This window comes from Garra rufa, chromosome 24 (genome assembly GCF_049309525.1).
Source record: "Garra rufa chromosome 24, GarRuf1.0, whole genome shotgun sequence".
Taxonomy (NCBI): domain Eukaryota; kingdom Metazoa; phylum Chordata; class Actinopteri; order Cypriniformes; family Cyprinidae; genus Garra; species Garra rufa.
The window spans coordinates 9,692,306-9,710,560 of NC_133384.1; the positions used below are offsets into that span (position 1 = coordinate 9,692,306).

Consider the following 18,255-nt stretch of genomic DNA (forward strand, 5'->3'; position numbering starts at 1 on the left):
TAGTCACCGATTTGTCTTTTCTCTTGCTTTATTGTACTCGGATGAAATGGCTTGGCCTAAACGCTGGTGGCAGACATCCAGACAGTTGCACTTTCAAACCTCTGCCCATTAATCCTGATGTGTTTTGCAAACAGACGGATCAGATAGCCTACTGATATTACTTAGTCTTGTGACTAATACAGTGCTGTAGGCTATCAGATAATGAACCATTCAAAAACAACTCTCTCTATTGTAACTTGTACTTCACAAGTGTTCAACTTGAGTTCAAACTTCTGTCCAGAAGTGCAGAATCTAAATCTCCCTCCCTATTCATCTCAATCATCACTTGGTTGATATTGGAGAAACTGAAGTGACTTTTCAGCAAGTTTTGCATAGGCGTAAAATACTACACATGCCCCAAACCTTTCTGTGCTTGCACTGCATATCCTTGGTGCAAACAAGAGTAAGCGCAGTGAAATCAGAGCAGTGTTTTCATAAAGCTGAAGTCATACAGCGACTTGGCAAAGGAACACCCACCAACAATACAGTACCCTGGATGACTTACACACTGAGTTAAAAACCACTGAGCCCTGGCATCAATGCAGTGTGCCATCAAACGGCTCTGTTTTCCAATCATGTGATCCAGATTCCAGCTATAATGCACTGCATTGAAAGTTTATTGGGTGTTTCATTAAATGTGCAGATCAATGTATGGGAAAGCCATCTAAAGGACAAAGCAATGCCAAATTACACTCAAAGCAGTGAGACTGCATGACATAAAATACATGACTATATGTGTAAGCAATAAATATATCCACAATGAAAATAAAGTCTGTTGATGTACTGTAGAAAATGATGGTTTGCATTGCAAGTACAGGGTTTTCAAATTCAATCTCCAGACTTTTTACACGATTTTTAACTCATATCCATAAGGAATATAAAATGCATCAATATCCGAAAGCCATCTAAATGACAAAGCAATGCCAAATCACACTTTAAAGCAGTGTATGTCCAAAACACTGTATTGCATGACTTAACACTGATGCAGTGTAAGCAATAAATGCATGCAATATCCATAAAGATTTGGAGCAAAGTAAAGTCTGTTCATGTAGAGTAGAAAAGGGTGGACACTAGAAAATTAGGCTGATATGTAAATATAATTATGAACATTAAGTCCAACTGAATCGATTTGCATTGCAAGTAAAGAGTTTTAATATGCAACCTCCAGACTTTTGTACACAATTTTGAACTCATATCCATAAGGAATATAAAATAAAACAATATCTAAAAGCCATCTAAATGACAAAGCAATGGCAAATTACACTCTAAAGCAGTGTAGATGTTAAAAACACTAATACATGACTTAACTTGCATTACACTGATGTAGTGTAAGCAATAAATGCATGCAATATCCATAATGATTTGGAGCAAAGTAAAGTCTGTTCATGTAGAACAGATGGACATCAGAAAAATTAGGCTGATATGTAAATATAATTACGGACATTAATTCCAAGTGAATCAGTTTGCATTGCAAGTAAAGAGTTTTCATATGCAATCTCCAGACTTTTGTACACAATTTTGAACTCATATCCATGAGGAATATAAAATACACCAATATCTGAAAGCCATCTAAATGATAAAGCAACGCCAAATCACACTTTAGAGCAGTGTAGATGTTAAATACACTGTAATGCACGACTTAACTTGCATTACACTGACACAGTGTAAGCAAATTATGCATGCAATGTCCCTCGTGAAAATTTGGAGAAAAGCTGAATCAGTTTGCATGGCAAGTAAAGACTTTTCATATGCAATCTCATGACTTTTTACACATTAACTCATTACACATTGAACTCATATCCACACGGAATACATCAATATTTTAAAAGCCATCTAAATGACAAAGCAATGTCAAATCACACTTTGAAACAGTGTAGATGTTAAACTGTGATGCATGACTTTAAATACCGTACACATATTGAACTGTATGCAATGTAAGCAATAAATGCATGCAATATCTATATAAAAAACACATGAACTCTTGAATGTAAACATGTTCAATGCACATGCACACAGCCAGACTATAATACTAGTAGAATACAGAACATTTAATGAGCATTTATTTACTTCAAAATTAGTACTTTTTAATTAAACAATAACCAAAAAAACAAAACAAAACGGTGGTACACCTGACAAACACAGGTAACGTTAGACAGGTAAAGGTGTCTCTTACCTGCCCAGCTCTTTGCCGGGGATGACGTCATAGTGCTCGGTGAACGGTTCGCTCCTGATGGCGGTTCGGATCTCCTGAAGCAAACCGGAGCGGTTCTGACCGGATTCACACCGAATTCGGTTTCTGGGTTCGGTCGTTCGTGGACATTCAGGAATCATAACGGCTGTTATAAACGTCAGTTCGTTTTATTTTTGTACCTATAACCCGTTTTTACCTGCAAGCCGAGCCCAACAGGTGACCTGATAACGGTAAAACTATCACGCTAACGTTACCTCACTGAATAAAACAGCTCCTCTCAATGAATTCTGACCTAACGTGAACAACATGGAAACCTGTTTAAACTATGAACTGTTGATACTTTCATCTTTGACTAAAACTCCTCCGAAGTGAGCAAAAACGCTTGAGTTTGGGTTCATGCGCTGTCTTCTATTGCTCTCCTCAACTCGTCTGCTTTCATCCACAGCAAGTCAACTGAAAGCCAAGCTGTTCCTCAGACTTCGGTTGCCGGGGCAACGGATGTGATTGACAGGGCTTTCCACCAATTACGATCAAGCACTTGGTGGGCGGGAGGAGGTGGTGCTTGACGGTGACATTTGACCAATAAGAAGTGACCAATTAATTAATTAAATAATTGTGTTACAAATATATATAAAAAAACTAATGTTGGGCTTTATTTTGAAAGGGCAGTGGAATCGTTTAATGTTTACGGAAACTTTGTGACTATCATACTATGTGATTTGCATTTATATTGTGCATACACGTTTACATATTTAGTTATCTGTTTTTTTTCTGTTTTTATAAGATTGCTCTTATATTCTGTGTATCTGGATTTACATTTCAATATTTTTGTAATGTCAAATTATTCTACTTTAATAAACAAAAAAAAAAACAAAAAAAAAAAAAACTTTAAATAGGTAAAGAGGACCTAAAATGATATCTTTTATAGAAGTAATTACATAAACTATAGACTAAGCGAAAACCCAAAATCCATAATGCATATAACCCTGAATGCATTTTATTGTGGTGGCAATAAAATAAGAGTGCCTTTTATCTAATAATTAACACTTAACGTTAAGGTTATATTATAGGACTCTATTTCTTAATAGCCTAAATAATTAAATCTTTTTATCTCCTCATATTTATCAAAAGACACACACACACACACACACACACACACACACACACACACACACACACACACACACACACACACACACACACACACACACACACACACACACACACACACACACACACACACACACACACACACACACACACACACACATTAAAGAGATTCTTCTAAACACTGGTGTGATGCCCTCTAGTGTTTGCACTGTGAAAGGATGAGAGTGAACTTGTGTATTTATGAATCAAAATAATTCATACAAAGTACTACAAAGTGTTTGTTTATTGACATTTCTGTACAAGGATTTGGGGCATTTTCATGTAGAACAGACAGACATCAGAAAATTATGCTTATATAGAGTAATTTGCATTTGTAATTATATTTACACATGTATTTTAATGAACAACTGAACTGCGATTTCATTTTCCCCCACATTATCTTGAACTCATATACAAAACGAATATAAAATACAAAACTGCCAACAAATAAAAATGATAAAAATACATTATTATAATATCATTAACTGAACAGTGTACAGCAAAAAAACAAGTTTGATTTTAATACACAGATTCAATGTTAGTGGATAATCTTTCAAAGAAAGTTCGTAGTCATTGTTTAATAAACAATAAATGCATGCATTGCAAGGTGAGAGGTGTTTGGCAAACAAAAATACAAATATAATCATTTAAAAGCACCATTTATTTCTTTCTAACTAATAAAGAATATCTGGTCATCTGGTTTTGTCATCTGTGGTTAATTTTATTAATATTAGGAGACTGTTTGCATTTAAAGGTTTACACTTATGTTTGTGTGACTGTCACTATGAAAGATGTGCATTGGTAAATTAAACAAATGAGTCATTCAATTATTTATTTTAATTACTAAAGACATACCTGCAATATACAAGGTGGACGTGGGGTCTTAAATTTGTTATCCGTGGCGACACCCACAACTTTACAACAAAATAAAATATACCAAGTAGGGTGATCATACATTTTTAACTTCTAAATTGCCTGAAATGTCCATTTTGGCTTTGTTTTCATACTTGCTGAAGATAATGGATGAAAAGTAGTTTGACCAATAGCATGCAGGCATTGTATGTATCAACCAATCATGGTGTGCAAGAAGTCAAAGCAATGTAAATATGCATACACATAACGTATGGGAATAGGAAAACAAAGCCAAAACCTAGATTTTTCCGGCAATTTAGATCTTCCATCCATCTAGGTAGGACATGTCTGGGGAAAAGAGGACGTACAGTCTGGCTAATACCAAGAATCTGGGAATGAATCCAATGTCATGCCATTGCCAGTGTCATCATTAAATGAAGCTCATCCCTGGGCCCTAAAAAAGCTTAGGCTTTAAGAAGCATTGTTGAAACTATTAGAGAGTTATTTCTAATGTGGACACATGGACACTGCTGTCAGCTTAGGGTTAGCATCACTAATTTGGTTACACAATGAAGTCGCTTACATCACTATCAAGTGAGCTTCCATGTGTGCTTCCTACCTACAGCTTGAGCACATATTAGTGAGAGTTAGGTGACAAGGTCCACAAACAAAATTGGTTTTTATGAATCATCATCAACAGTATTTGAGCCATGTGATTAAATCAGGCAAAATAGCTGAGAAATTATGTAGTGGCAAACAGTATAGCCGATGAAATGAACATGAAGTTTTAAACTGATTTAAAGGGTTAGTTCACTCAAAAATGGAAATTAGCCCATTATTTACTCATCCTCTAGGCATCCTAGGTGTATGTGACTTTCTTCTTTCTTCTCCCAAGCTTTATAATGGCAATGAACGGGTGCTTCCTCTCAACAGACCAAAACAAGTCCAATAAAGTGCATCCATCCATAATAAAAAGTGTCTCACACGGTTCCGTGGGGTGAATAAAAATTTCCATTTTTAAAACATAATCATTAGGGGTGTGACGAGGCAATAATCCCACGAGAACGAGACGAGATTTTTAAACTTTTTTAAAGCAATCCTCAAGTGATGAAATGTATAGGGAAAATAGTTTTTTATTCAACTGAAAAACACAAAATGCATGTGCATTTTGATATGAACTTATGCTTTATGAAATTAAACTTCTATTTTAATTAATTATATGCTGTAATAAACATGCAAACTAAAGTTGCATGATTCTGGATTAATTGAAAAACACATTTTTTTAAAATAAATTGGAGATCACAATTCTCTCATGATTGTGAAAAAATACTAAAAATTTAAACAAAATAACGTAATTTACTAGTGGTACATTTACATTACATTTACATTTATTCATTTAGCAGACGCTTTTATCCAAAGCGACTTACAATTGGGGATGCAACAAGTGATTCGTCCTAAGGAGGCAGGTCAACCTAGGAAGTGCTCAAAAATACCATATATCGGCATTGTTGGATAAGTACTGGATAGAAAGGGAAGATCAAGAAAAGAGAGAAGGTTTTTTTTTTTTTTATTGAGTCAAATATTGTCGAAAGAGATGGGTTTTCAGAAGTCGCTTGAAGGCAGTTAGGGAATGTGCATTCCGGATATGGGAGGGAAGGTCATTCCACCAGGCAGGACTATTGAACGAGAATGTTCTGGAAAGTGATTTCATGCCTCTCTGTGGTGGTACAACGAGGCGTCTTTCATTAGAGGATCTCAGAGATCTAGAGGGAGTGTAAACTCGTAGTAGTGAACGTAGGTATGCAGGTGATGAGCCGGTGGCTGTCCTATATGCCAGCATCAGTGTCTTGAACTTAATGCGAGCCGCCACTGGTAGCCAGTGAAGGGATATGAAGAGAGGTGTGACATGGGCCTTTTTTGGTTCATTGAAGACCAGGCGTGCTGCTGCATTCTGAATCATTTGTAGAGGCCTGATTGTACATGCTGGAAGACCAGCTAGTAGAGCATTGCAGTAGTCCAGCCTGGAAATGACCAGGGCCTGGACGAGGAGTTGTGCAGCATGCTCTGTTAGGAAGGGCCTGATCTTTCTGATGTTGTGCAGTGCAAACCTGCAAGATCGAGCAGTTTTAGCTATGTGGTCTTTAAAAGTCAATTGGTCATCAAACATTACACCAAGATTTCTGGCTGAAATTGAAGGGGTAACTGTTGATGAACCTAACTGGATTGAGAAGTCATGTTGTAGAGTCGGCGTGGCAGGGAAAACAAGGAGCTCAGTCTTTGCTAGATTGAGTTGGAGATGGTGTTCCTTCATCCATGCAGAGATATCCGCCAGGCAGCCTGAGATTCGTGCAGCTACCGATGGATCATCTGGTTTGAATGAGAGATAGAGCTGTGTGTCATCAGCATAGCAATGGTAGGAGAAGCCATGTGCTTGTATGATGGGGCCTAGAGATGTAGTGTATATGGAGAAGAGGAGGGGTCCAAGAACTGATCCCTGAGGAACCCCAGTAACCAGTTGTTGAGTTTTGGATACCTCACCACCCCAGGCCACCCTGAAAGACCTATCAGTGAGGTAGGATTTGAACCAGTGAAGTGAAGTTCCTGTGATGCCCAGCGATGAGAGGGTGGACAAAAGGATCTGATGATTCACTGTGTCGAAAGCAGCAGATAGGTCCAGCAAAATGAGAACCGATGATTTGGAATCAGCTTTTGCAATCCGTAAGGCTTCAGTGACAGACAGTAGAGCAGTCTCAGTTGAATGGCCACTCCTGAAGCCTGACTGGTTGGTATCCAATAGATTGTTCTGTACAAGAAATGAAGATAGCTGGTTGAAAACAGCTCGTTCCAGCGTTTTTGCTATGAATGGAAGGAGAGAGACAGGTCTGTAGTTGTCTACAAGTGAAGTGTTTAGAGTGGGTTTTTTGAGCAGTGGGGTTACCCGGGCCTGCTTAAATGTAGTAGGGAAGGTGCCTGTGAGAAGAGATGAGTTGATGATGTGTGTGAGCGCCGGTAGGATTGTGGGAGCGATTTCTTGGAGAAAGTGCGAGGGGATAGGATCTAAAGGACATGTCGTCGGATGGCTGGAGAGGAGGAGTTTGCTAACTTCAGCCTCAGAGTGGGGACTGAAGGAGAAGAGGGGAGTTCCAGATGCGGGTGAGATCAATTTTAGTTCCTGTATGTGTGGAGCTGAGAACTGATTGCTGATAGATGCAGTTTTGTCTGTGAAGAATGTGGCGAAGTCCTCAGCTGTTATAGTAGTGGTGGGAGGTGGTGGAGGGGGGCAAAGCAGTGAATTGAAAGTTTTGAAGAGGCTTCGTGTGTCTGGAGCATTGTTGATCTTATTGTGGAAGTATGAAGATTTGGCAGTGTGGACTTGGGTAGAGAATGATGACAGCAGAGACTGATACATACTCAAGTCAGACGGATCCTTAGATTTGTGCCATTTCCTCTCAGCTGCCCTAAGTTTGGAGCGCTGCTCACGAAGAACCTCGGATAACCAAGGGTTTGAGGGAGCAGCCCGTGCTGGCCTGGAGGAGAGAGGGCAGATATCATCTAGACAAGTCGTGAGAGTCGAGCACAGGGTGTCCGTTGCTGTATTAGTATCCAGGGATGAGAAGTGGGTTTGAGAGGGAAGAGAGGAGGATACTAAAGACGAAAGGCGGGAAGTTGAGAGAGAGCGTAGGTTTCGTCTAAAAGTAACAGGTAGAGGGGTTGGTGGTGCACAGGTAACTTGATGTAGGTCGAAAGTAATGAAAAAGTGGTCAGAGATGTGTAAGGGTTTGACTGCTATGTTATCTGTAGTACAGTTACGTGTATAAATGAGATCAAGTTGGTTTCCAGATTTATGAGTGTGTGTAGTGATAGTGCGTTTGAGATCAAATGAAGCTAGGAGTGTATGGAAGTCAGTCGCATAGGGTTTGTCGGGGTGAATGTTAAAGTCTCCAAAGACTAGAAATGGGGTGCCATCCTCTGGAAATGAGGATAGTAGCACATCTAGCTCTTCTAGGAAAATGCCAAGTTGAGTAGGAGGACGATAAATTACTACAACATGGAGTTTGATGGGAGTTGTTAAAGTCACTGAATGACATTCGAATGAGTTATAATTGCCAAGAGGAGAATGGGTTGAGTATTTCCAGTTGTTAGAAATGAGCAGTCCAGTACCGCCGCCCTTTCCAGTGTAACGAGGGGTGTGGGAGAAGGAAAAGTTATTAGACAGAGCGGCTGGGGTTGCTGAGTTTTCTGGACGAATCCAGGTCTCAGTCAAACCTAGGATGCTCAGGCCAGATTGCAAAGAAAAGGCAGAAATGAAGTCAGATTTGTTGACAGCTGACTGACAGTTCCAGAGGCCAACAGTCAAAGAGAAAGTTTCAGTGGAAGAGGTGTGAATAGGATGCAGATTAGAAAGATTGCGTCGACGTGTGCGTTTGATGTTAGCGCGATGTGTAGAGTGCACCGGAATGAATTGGAAACACATGATAGAGGAGGGCAGAAGTAGGAGTGAGATGAAGGAAAAGAATACCGAAGTGCGTTGCTCGGCTAAGTCGCGCAGGACAAGTCGCTGTCTTTACCCTTGTCGGTCTTCACACGAGGAGGCTGAACGCTTCCGCTGACGCTTCAGCGTCAGCTGCTATGATGCAGTTAAATACACCACCAAATGACTGTTTAGTGAAAACAGCTGGGTACTCCCCCTCTGCTGAGTCAGCCCAAATAGATCGTACGCAAATGGCTCAAATGGCTCAAATCGAAACTAAGATTGAACGCACTTAGCACATCTAAGCGCACTCAGGAAAGGGAACCACGTGAGAACAAAAGCTTCCCTTGGCCGTGGCTCAGTAGTCTAATTTGATTAAGTGCAATCAAAACTATACTTTAACACCAAAAAATGCTAGCAATACAAAGCACCAGAACGAATAACTGCTTTCTGAGAGTAATTTAATGTAAATACAGTTGAATTAATCCAGATAAATACAATATCTGTGTAAACAAACTACAACAGTCCGTCTAGACCCGCGTAAAAATGTACTATCACCAACGAATTAATCCAAGTCTACATATACATATGGATATATATACATATATATATATACATATAAATATATATATATATATATATATATAGGCAGAGATATAGATAACTACAGAAGTATAAAATAGATATAAGCAAGAACGTCTTATCTAGCAGTAGCAAACGCAACAATTGCCTATTAACATACAGTATTTAAGTACTTACTTGCGCGCTGTCGTTCTGTCCGTGCCCGAGGACTGAGAAATCACTTAACCCACTTAGAAATCACTTAGTGGTTCTGACAAAACGTTCATTGCTTAAGTCTTTTTTTTAAATATGTATTCAAACTAAATAAAAAAAAATGAAGGAGTCTCAATTAATAAAGACTTGTTTCACTATTACAATCTCCTGAATAAACGATTCAATGATAAATACTTTTCGAAATGTGCAGTTGTCTCCACCTCGTTGTTTTGTTTAGTTCTCTCCACGGCGTGTTCACGTTCATCACTTCTGATCTATTCTCTTAAATAGATAATTATGTTCTAAATATGGACATTTTTCTTACAAAAACACATCGATTCATTACACAAGGCCTTAATTCACCCCCCGGAGCTGTGTGAGGCACTTTTTATTATGGATGGATGAACTTTGGTTTATTGGACTTGTTTTGGACTGATGAAAGGAAGAAAAAATCTACCAACTGTATATCTACAGTAACAGCACATTTAAAGTTTTGGGTAAGCTGTCCCTTTAAGGTTTGGTCAGGGGCTATGTTCAGAATAGCATACTAGCATACTACTATTTATGCAGTACGCATAACATGCACAGTATGAGTGTTATCTATAAGCATACAATACCTAGATAATGTTTTACATTCCCCACAGTGCACATTACATATCTAGAGTATTGTATCCCATAATGCAATGTACTTGATGTAATGCAAAATTTTTAACATGCAGTGTACTGAGGTCATGTGACCACTACATTGCATACTGCACTTGGAAGTGTTAAATTGTTGCATATGTTTCACATACTACAGAATTGTAAAAAATAAGGGCAGTATGAAGTACAGTATATACTGTGCAGTATTCAGTAAGCAATATGTTAGTATTCCATTTCAAACATAGCCAGGCATTTAAAAATCACACTTTTAAGGGAATATCCAATTAGATGTTGCTTTGGACCCCACACTCCCACAAAGTACTATATGTCTTATATTTTAGTGCAGAAACATGCTATTTCAAGTCATTTTAAACAAAAGTCTCAGATATATGTGGTTTAAAAATCTCTAAAAAGTCTCTCGTGGATTGAGTTATTGAAAATGTATTTGCAGTAATAAAAAAAATCTCAATCAAAGTCACTTTTCACCTTCACTCCAGACCAAAGGTGCTGGTCTCCTCCACAGCGGTGAGAAGTTTCTCATACAGCATATTGTACGATGGATAGGGAGGCAGATCCAGACGGTTAAAGCATGTGTGCGCCCTGCAAAAGAAGAAAACACAGAGGTCAAAAGGTCAGGAGGGAGCTTCTATCATGACCTGTGACTAAATAGGTGAGGCCAATTCTACATTTCTGTGAACTGCCTTGCTGTAAAGCATAACTTTCCCCAGTAGAGCATGTGAAATTCTGTGTCTGAGTGAGGCATCTGTATCCTTTCCATCACGTTGGCCTTATTTAGCTCTGGCTGCTGACGCTGTGCACACACAATGACAAACTCGGAGCCGTTCTCACCCTGACAGAGAAATATGAGCCTGTACTTTAGTGCTGACGGCGCCAGGCTTTGATCCGCAGTCCCTTCTGTTTGCCAGACGAACAGGGTGAAATGATTTTCAAGGTGAAGCGCTGGATGCAAATTGAGTTTTGGAGCCTAACAGTTGGTTTTCAGGATGACACTTTGTTATCTCGGGTAGCTTTATTTACAAGTCTAAATAGCAAGGCGGTTTCTTTGCTGTTGTGATTGAATTGCAAAGTGTGGAAGAACCGTGGAAGGTAAACAAAACAGTATTTGAACAAGCTTATAGTCAACCACACAAAGAATCTGTGGGTTAAAGCAATGCTTGGGTGACGTCGTCCTAAATACATCTATGATTTCTGTGTAATGCACTCTGTGTTTTTCATTTCACATCTCACATTTGTTTCAGCTATCAAATATAAATGGAAATGTAAGGATCTCAAAGCACTGCTTCAATCTCATGTTATAAAATGAGACATAAAATTCATTTTATGATATATAAACTATGAGGAATATGTGTAATGGAGAGAAAATCCTTTGGTTTTTAATATTCAGCCCAGGTTTTTGAGATTCTGAGCGTTTCTGTGTACCATCTCTGATCTAGCGCATGTGCAAGTCATCTATATGGTAATGTACTTCAAAAAGTTGCCAAAACAAACTTTTAGTAATATATGCACATTTAAAATATCCTCTATAGGGAAAATGCACCAGAAATATTAATAACATCACACTTTTTTTGTCTCTAGAATGAGAATATCTTCATCTTCTAATAGCATCTTTCAGGGACTAGCAATAGCAACTTTTTTTAATTTCTGTTATAATTTTGTTTAACCTGTTTTATTAAAATAAATAAAACTGAAGTAAAAATTAATAAAAAACTATATAGACGAAAAATCAACTGACAAAAACACACAGCAACATTACTAAACATTTACCTAAAATTAAAAAGGGAGCAAAATTAAAAATTAATTTAATTTAAAGTATCTATCTAAGTATTTATCTCAATCATACTTATGATAGTAATCAATCCTAGGATAAAGCTCTTGATGAAATTTCGTTCCTCAAGTACTAAAGTCAAGAGGCATATATGTGATTCTGCAGGCAGAATGTGTGTTATTTCTTGCAGTATACCTTGGCAGAGAGGTAATCTTCCCCCACTTTTCAATGCAGAAGCGCCGCAGGCCGTTGCTCCCACGGAGCGCTGCAAAACCCTCGTAGGGAACACTGGAAGTTCCTGTCACAAACTGCAGCAGACGCAACTTCTGTTCATTATTGAAGTGCTCCACTGCATCCCAGAAACAACGAATCACAACGTGTCCATCATGATAACCTGAAAGGTGATGGAGATAATGATGAAGCTAAACACCACTATGTGGAAGTTCACTGCATTATAATGCTCTAAAACAGTGGTAAGTGTCAACAGATATGTGTTTTTCAGGGCCGATACCGATTATTACAGTTCAAGTAGACCGATAACCAATAATTTGAACCGATATATATGTCTGGTCTGAAAATTAAAATTAAGAACAAGGGCTCTGACAAAAAATTATTGCATATGCAAATCGGTTTTGAAAATTATTGATACCGATAACCATAAAATGTTTAATATTGGTGCTGATAATCGGCCAGACCAATAATCGGTCGACCCCTAATAGGAGTTAACCAATATGTGTTTTTCTGGGCCGATGCTGATACCGATTATTACCGATCAGGCAGACCGATAACCGATATTTTGAACCAATATGTATGTCTGGTGTGAAAATGAAAACGAATGTGAAAATTAAGAACAACAAGGGCTATGACAAAAAAATATTTTAATGCTTTTAAATGATTTTATCGGCAAATTCATTTTTAAAATGACCGATAACCATAAAAATGCTTAATATCGGTGCTGATAATCGGCCAGACCAATAATAGGTCGACCCCTAGTAGGAGTCAACCAATATGTGTTTTTCAGGGCCGATGCTGATACCGATTATTACAGATCAGGCAGACCGCTAACCGATATTTTGAACCGATATATATGTCTGGTGTAAAAATGAAAACAAATGCGAAAATTAAGAAGGGCTCTGACAAAAAATGTTTTAATCCTTTTAAATGATTTTATTGGCAAATTGGTTTTTAAAATGACCAATATCGATAACCATAAAAATGCTTAATATCAGGGCAGGTAATCAGCCAGACTAATACTTGGTCGACTCCTTGTAAGTGGTGGACTGCCTACACAGGCAGCTAAGTTTGAAGGTACTATCCTAACTCCTCAGAAGAAGTGCAGAAGAGATTCCAATGGAACAGGAACGTCCAGTCTTGCTCCAGTAAAACCAATTTCTCGCAGTGTTTAGCTCCAATACACCTGCCTGGAAGTTTCTAGGACATATCGAAAATCGCCCCCTACACCTACAAAACAAGTTAGCAAATTCTGACACTGAATATGCCAGAATTGCTGTTGGTGAGACGCAGCAATCAATTCAGAATCAAATGTACAGTGTATATTATGCAAGGTCAGTGTATAGTTGTACATTTGTTATTAAAGTGCATTACATGATTGAATAAGTGCACTCTATATGGTTTCAGACACAACTACAAATGGCTGAACCCCGAAAAAGTGCACTATAAACGGGTACAGGGTGAGTCTTCAAGATCTTAGAGGCTTTTGCACTTGGTAGTTATAGGAACTCGCCACCGCGGTGGTCCCCAGAAAACTAAATTTTACCCATAAAGCCATATTCCTGGTTGCATTTGCACCACAAAAAGGAACTCTGAAGTGACAAGCTGGCTGACAATAACAGCATTTAAAAGAGTGGCAACAACATCAACAACTGGAAGATGGAGGACGAAGAAATGCCAAAAAGGGGGTACTTTTACCAGGAGTTACAATACTCCAGTGCAAAAGCCCCTCATGATTAGCTGGTTCAGGTGTGTTTTATTGGGGTTGGAGCTGAGTTCTGCAGGAAAGTGGCCCTTCGGGAGCAGGAAACAAGTTTATATATAAATTAGCCAAAATATAAGATAAAAAGAGAATGTGTCCCACTGAAGAGGCCCGTCTGGGGTCTCGATCCGAAAGTGTATAGGCTGTGCAGGAAAAGTCAACAGAAGGCTCCAGAGATTCAGCCGAGGTTATTTCGTCACCGTGAAACCACAACACCGCAGGGCTATATGAAATTCTACAAGGTTCACCGTCACGCTTTTCAATATCAACAGCTCCGTTCTAAGTAATAAACTGCAATCTTAACAGATGGGATACTTGTTTTGGCATTGGCTGTGAGATATAGTTCTGTTGACCCTCCATAGTAATTCACAGCAGAGGACCTGAAAGAAAAGCGAGACCACTTCACATGGAACAAGTGATGCTGAGTCTGAGCAATCAAGCTTCTACTCATTTCTGAAGACCATGTGAGAATTTCCCTCCAGTAATTAATGATTTATGAAAGTTTTAGGATCAAAATTGACAATATGACCCAGCAGCTGCCATGAAGTTTTAAAAACACAGCAAGCATCCGCTCACCTCCTCTATATTCTGTGTTTGATCTCCAGTCATTCAAATCGATCTCAGCCGTCCCTGCAATGACCAACTCCAGCTCACGAGCATCGAACACTGAAACCAAACGGGAGTCTACAACCTGTATTGTAAAGGAAAAGTTTATATATGACATTCAAGTATTCTGAATAATTATTTAACTAAACCTTTGTGTTAGTGAAACTGTTTTTCAAGCAAACGTACCTCATAGAAGCCTCTTACAAGAGCTTCGGTCTGCTGCATAACTCCTCTTTCCACCCTCCATCTTGCCATGCGCTCAATGTATTCCTTCTTGTTCTTCTCTGTCACTTGGGTATTGGAGCCTCCTGACTTCAGTTCTCTTTCTATCACCTGTCAAATGATGTGAAAAGTTTTAAGTATTGGTACAAACATTTGTCACTGCAGAATTAACTTACAGAATAATCGGTCGACCAGTAGGAGTCAACCAATATGTGTTTTTCAGGGTCGATGCAGATACCGATTATTACAGAACAGGCAGACCGATAACTCAAAAATTAAACAAGGGCTCTGACAAAAAAATACTTTAATGCTTTTAAATTATTTTGTCTGTCTGTCTGTCTGTCTGTCCGCCATCAGATTCATCCTGGGCCACCTTTTTTGTTTTTGTTAAAATATTTATCCTAGATCAAGGGGTGCTCAAACTTGGTCCTGTAGGGCCAGTGTCCTGCCTAAACACACCTATCTAAAAGTTTCTAGTATTCCTAGTAAGAGCTTGATTAGTTAGTTCAGGTGTGTCCAACCCCTAATTGGGGTTGGAGCTAAACTCTACAGGACAGCGGCCCTCCAGGACCGTGTTTGGGCACCCCTGTCCTAGATTCATCTAAGTAAGCCATTGCTGTCCAAAGCTGCTTCTAAAGGGCAAAAGTTCTGTCAAAAGTTTAGCTCCAACTTATATCAACACATCTGCCTGGAAGTTTTTAGTGATCCTGAAGACATTGATTAGTTAGTTCAGGTAGGTTTAACTGGGGTTGAAGCTAAACTCTGCAGGACGGTGGCCCTCCAGGAACAGGGTTGAGACTCTATTTTCTTCAATCCTGATCATAAGACACATGGAAAACCTTCTTCAGGGTGCTTCAAAACCAGTATTAATTATGCAGCACCTGTCCGAAGACCTCCTCGTTGACTGTAAACGTCAGATCCAGGATGTCAGTAATATCGTTGTCTTTCATCCACTGTAAGCTCTGGTGGAACTCCTCATCCAGGTATTCCAAATCACTTAGATCTGTCACTCTATGGACCACACAATACAGACATCCAATCAAAACTCTGATCACTTTATGGTGTCATCTTGACACCAAATAATCATTGAGACTCACAGTCTGAGCAGGGCCTTGTAGAACGGTCGAGTGAAGAAAGCATCCAGCAGATATTGGTGGATCAGAGCCAGACCCAAAATACGGCCACTGAAACGGAACCTGTGAGGGTCCAGCAAAACATTTATCCATGTCATAATGTTCTGTACATGCTCTAATATAATACACATCCTGTTCTTGAACCAATTATAGGCTTTTAAAATTCTCTACCTCCTGGATAGGGCTTGAAAGTCAGACACTGTGACTGTGGCCAATTTTTAAATTCAATTAAAAGTTGTGAATCTGAACACTGACATTCACCAGACGTGTCCTCTGCTTGGATGAAGTTCAAGGCAAATGCTGAGAATTTGTCTTTGTATTTAGTTTCCTAACTCTGTAATTTACTCAACAAGAGGGATGTTTTCCCTGTCAGTCAAAATCCAGAAATAAGACGCAAAACAAAGACGTAGCGTGACCGCTTCTACATGACTTTCTCTCCAGCTGACCAGAAGGCATGCAATTCCTCAACCACATGCCACATCAACAGGAGAACTACAAAGCTAAACTTCAAACACATTCCAAGACTAAGCAGCAATAATTGAGGATAAAGAGAGATAGTAAGGTAGAAAATGCAAAATCTCTCACCATTCCAAATGGTTCTCTACAAACGCAGACATGGGGCTGATCTGCACTGTATACGTGTCATTGGCTGAGTACTCAAACAGGCCGTAGTAGGGGTTAAACAGCTCCTGAGACAGCAGGAAGAAGAACTCCCGTGATGGGCCGCTGTAATCCAAACTATGGGGAACATGAAGGCCATATTTTACATCAGGATTCCAAGTTGTGGTTTGTATGTCTGTCAAGCATGCGTGTGAATGAGAACACAGTCGACTGACCCTTCCTCTCCTACAAAGGTGATGTAGAGCTTGTTTCTCTGGAGCTCTTTGCGTGAGTAGGCCATTACTTGATTGAAGGTGCCCTCCAGTAGATGTTCTCTTCTGATGATGAGTCTTGATAACAACACAAAATTAAACCAAATCAAAATCAATGTAATATCTATCAATCTATCTATCTGTCTGTCTATATGTCATCCATCTTTCCGTCCGTCCGTCCATCTGTCTCTTAAACTATCTATCTGTCAGTCCATTCATCTCTATATCTGTATGTCCGCACGTCTATCTTTGTCTGTCTGTTTATCTGTCTCTCTGTCTATTTGTCCATCCGTTTGTCCATCTGTCTGTCTGTCTGTCTGTCTGTCTGTCTGTCTGTCCGCCCGTCCATCCGTCTGTCTATCAGTCCATCCGTTTGTCCGTTTGTTCATCTGTCTGTCTGTCTGTCTGTCCGTCTGTCTATCTGTCCATCTGTTTGTCCGTTTGTTCATCTGTCTGTCTGTCTGTCTGTCTGTCCACCCGTCCATCCGTCTGTCTATCCGTCCATCTGTCTCTCAATCTATCCATCCATCCGTCCGTCTGTCCGTCTATCTGTCTTTCAATCTATCCATCCGTCCTTCCGTCTGTCTATCTGTCTCTCAATCTTTCCATCTGTCCATCCGTCCGTCTGTCCATCCATCTCTCAATCTATCCATCCGTCCATCCATCTGTCTCTCAATCTATCTATCCATCCATCCGTCCGTCTGTTCGTCCATCTGTCTCTCAATCTATCCATCCGTCCATCCATCTGTCTCTCAATCTTTCCATCTGTCCATCCGTCCGTCTGTCCGTCCATCTGTCTCTCAATCTATCCATCCGTCCATCCATCTGTCTCTCAATCTATCCATCCATCCGTCCGTCTGTTCGTCCATCTGTCTCTCAATCTATCCATCCGTCCATCCATCTGTCTCTCAATCTATCCATCCATCCGTCCGTCTGTTCGTCCATCTGTCTCTCAATCTATCCATCCGTCCGTCCATCTATCTATTAGTCTGTCTGTCTGTCTATCTGTCCATCTGTCCGTCCGTCCATCTGTCTGTCTATTCATACATCCGTCTGTCTGTATCTATCTACCTATCATCCACAGACACACTTACTTGATTTTTCCCGGTCCCTGCCCGTATCCTTTAGCCTCCAGCTTCCTGTAAAAATTGCGAAGTTTTGCCTCAAAGTCTCTGCGGTATGGAGCCGGCGCTCTGGCCCTCTGCAAGCCTGTCAAAATATGTAATACCACTGCATATAATTACACGCTGGTCTATATTTGAACATGCCCTTATTTGAAAAAGTCATACAATGAATTGAAATGAAATAAAAGTGGGCAAAAAGCCAAAGAAAAGCTACATTTATTACATCTAAAATTTCTGGGGGCCTCAAAGTGCAACAACAAAGCAAATGGAGCAGGGATGTCAGCGCCATGCTGTGAAATAATTTAACTCATACTTTGAGTTTCTCATCAAACACTTGCTATCACAAGCATGGCGAACAGGCTCATTAAACCGCGCTAGCACGTTCTGTGCAGCACAGCAGG

The 18,255-nt window shown here is 39.6% G+C and overlaps 2 protein-coding genes across 2 annotated transcripts in view; both read right to left on the bottom strand.

The window, feature by feature from the left end:
• stk17a (serine/threonine kinase 17a) overlaps window positions 1-2,659 on the bottom strand; it is a 64,681-nt gene extending 62,022 nt beyond the window's left edge. The window contains exon 1 of the mRNA XM_073831038.1: window positions 2,213-2,659. Coding sequence (XP_073687139.1) covers window positions 2,213-2,370 — 158 coding nt within the window. The 5' untranslated portion in view covers window positions 2,371-2,659. The remainder of the gene's footprint in view (window positions 1-2,212) is intronic.
• A 7,947-nt stretch (window positions 2,660-10,606) lies between these two features.
• hecw1a (HECT, C2 and WW domain containing E3 ubiquitin protein ligase 1a) overlaps window positions 10,607-18,255 on the bottom strand; it is a 78,709-nt gene continuing 71,060 nt past the window's right edge. Inside the window, exons 21-29 of the mRNA XM_073830533.1 lie at window positions 17,825-17,939; window positions 16,695-16,808; window positions 16,444-16,596; window positions 15,823-15,921; window positions 15,607-15,736; window positions 14,690-14,836; window positions 14,474-14,588; window positions 12,100-12,298; window positions 10,607-10,718 (exon numbers count right to left, since the gene is read on the bottom strand). Coding sequence (XP_073686634.1) covers window positions 10,607-10,718; window positions 12,100-12,298; window positions 14,474-14,588; window positions 14,690-14,836; window positions 15,607-15,736; window positions 15,823-15,921; window positions 16,444-16,596; window positions 16,695-16,808; window positions 17,825-17,939 — 1,184 coding nt within the window. The remainder of the gene's footprint in view (window positions 10,719-12,099; window positions 12,299-14,473; window positions 14,589-14,689; window positions 14,837-15,606; window positions 15,737-15,822; window positions 15,922-16,443; window positions 16,597-16,694; window positions 16,809-17,824; window positions 17,940-18,255) is intronic.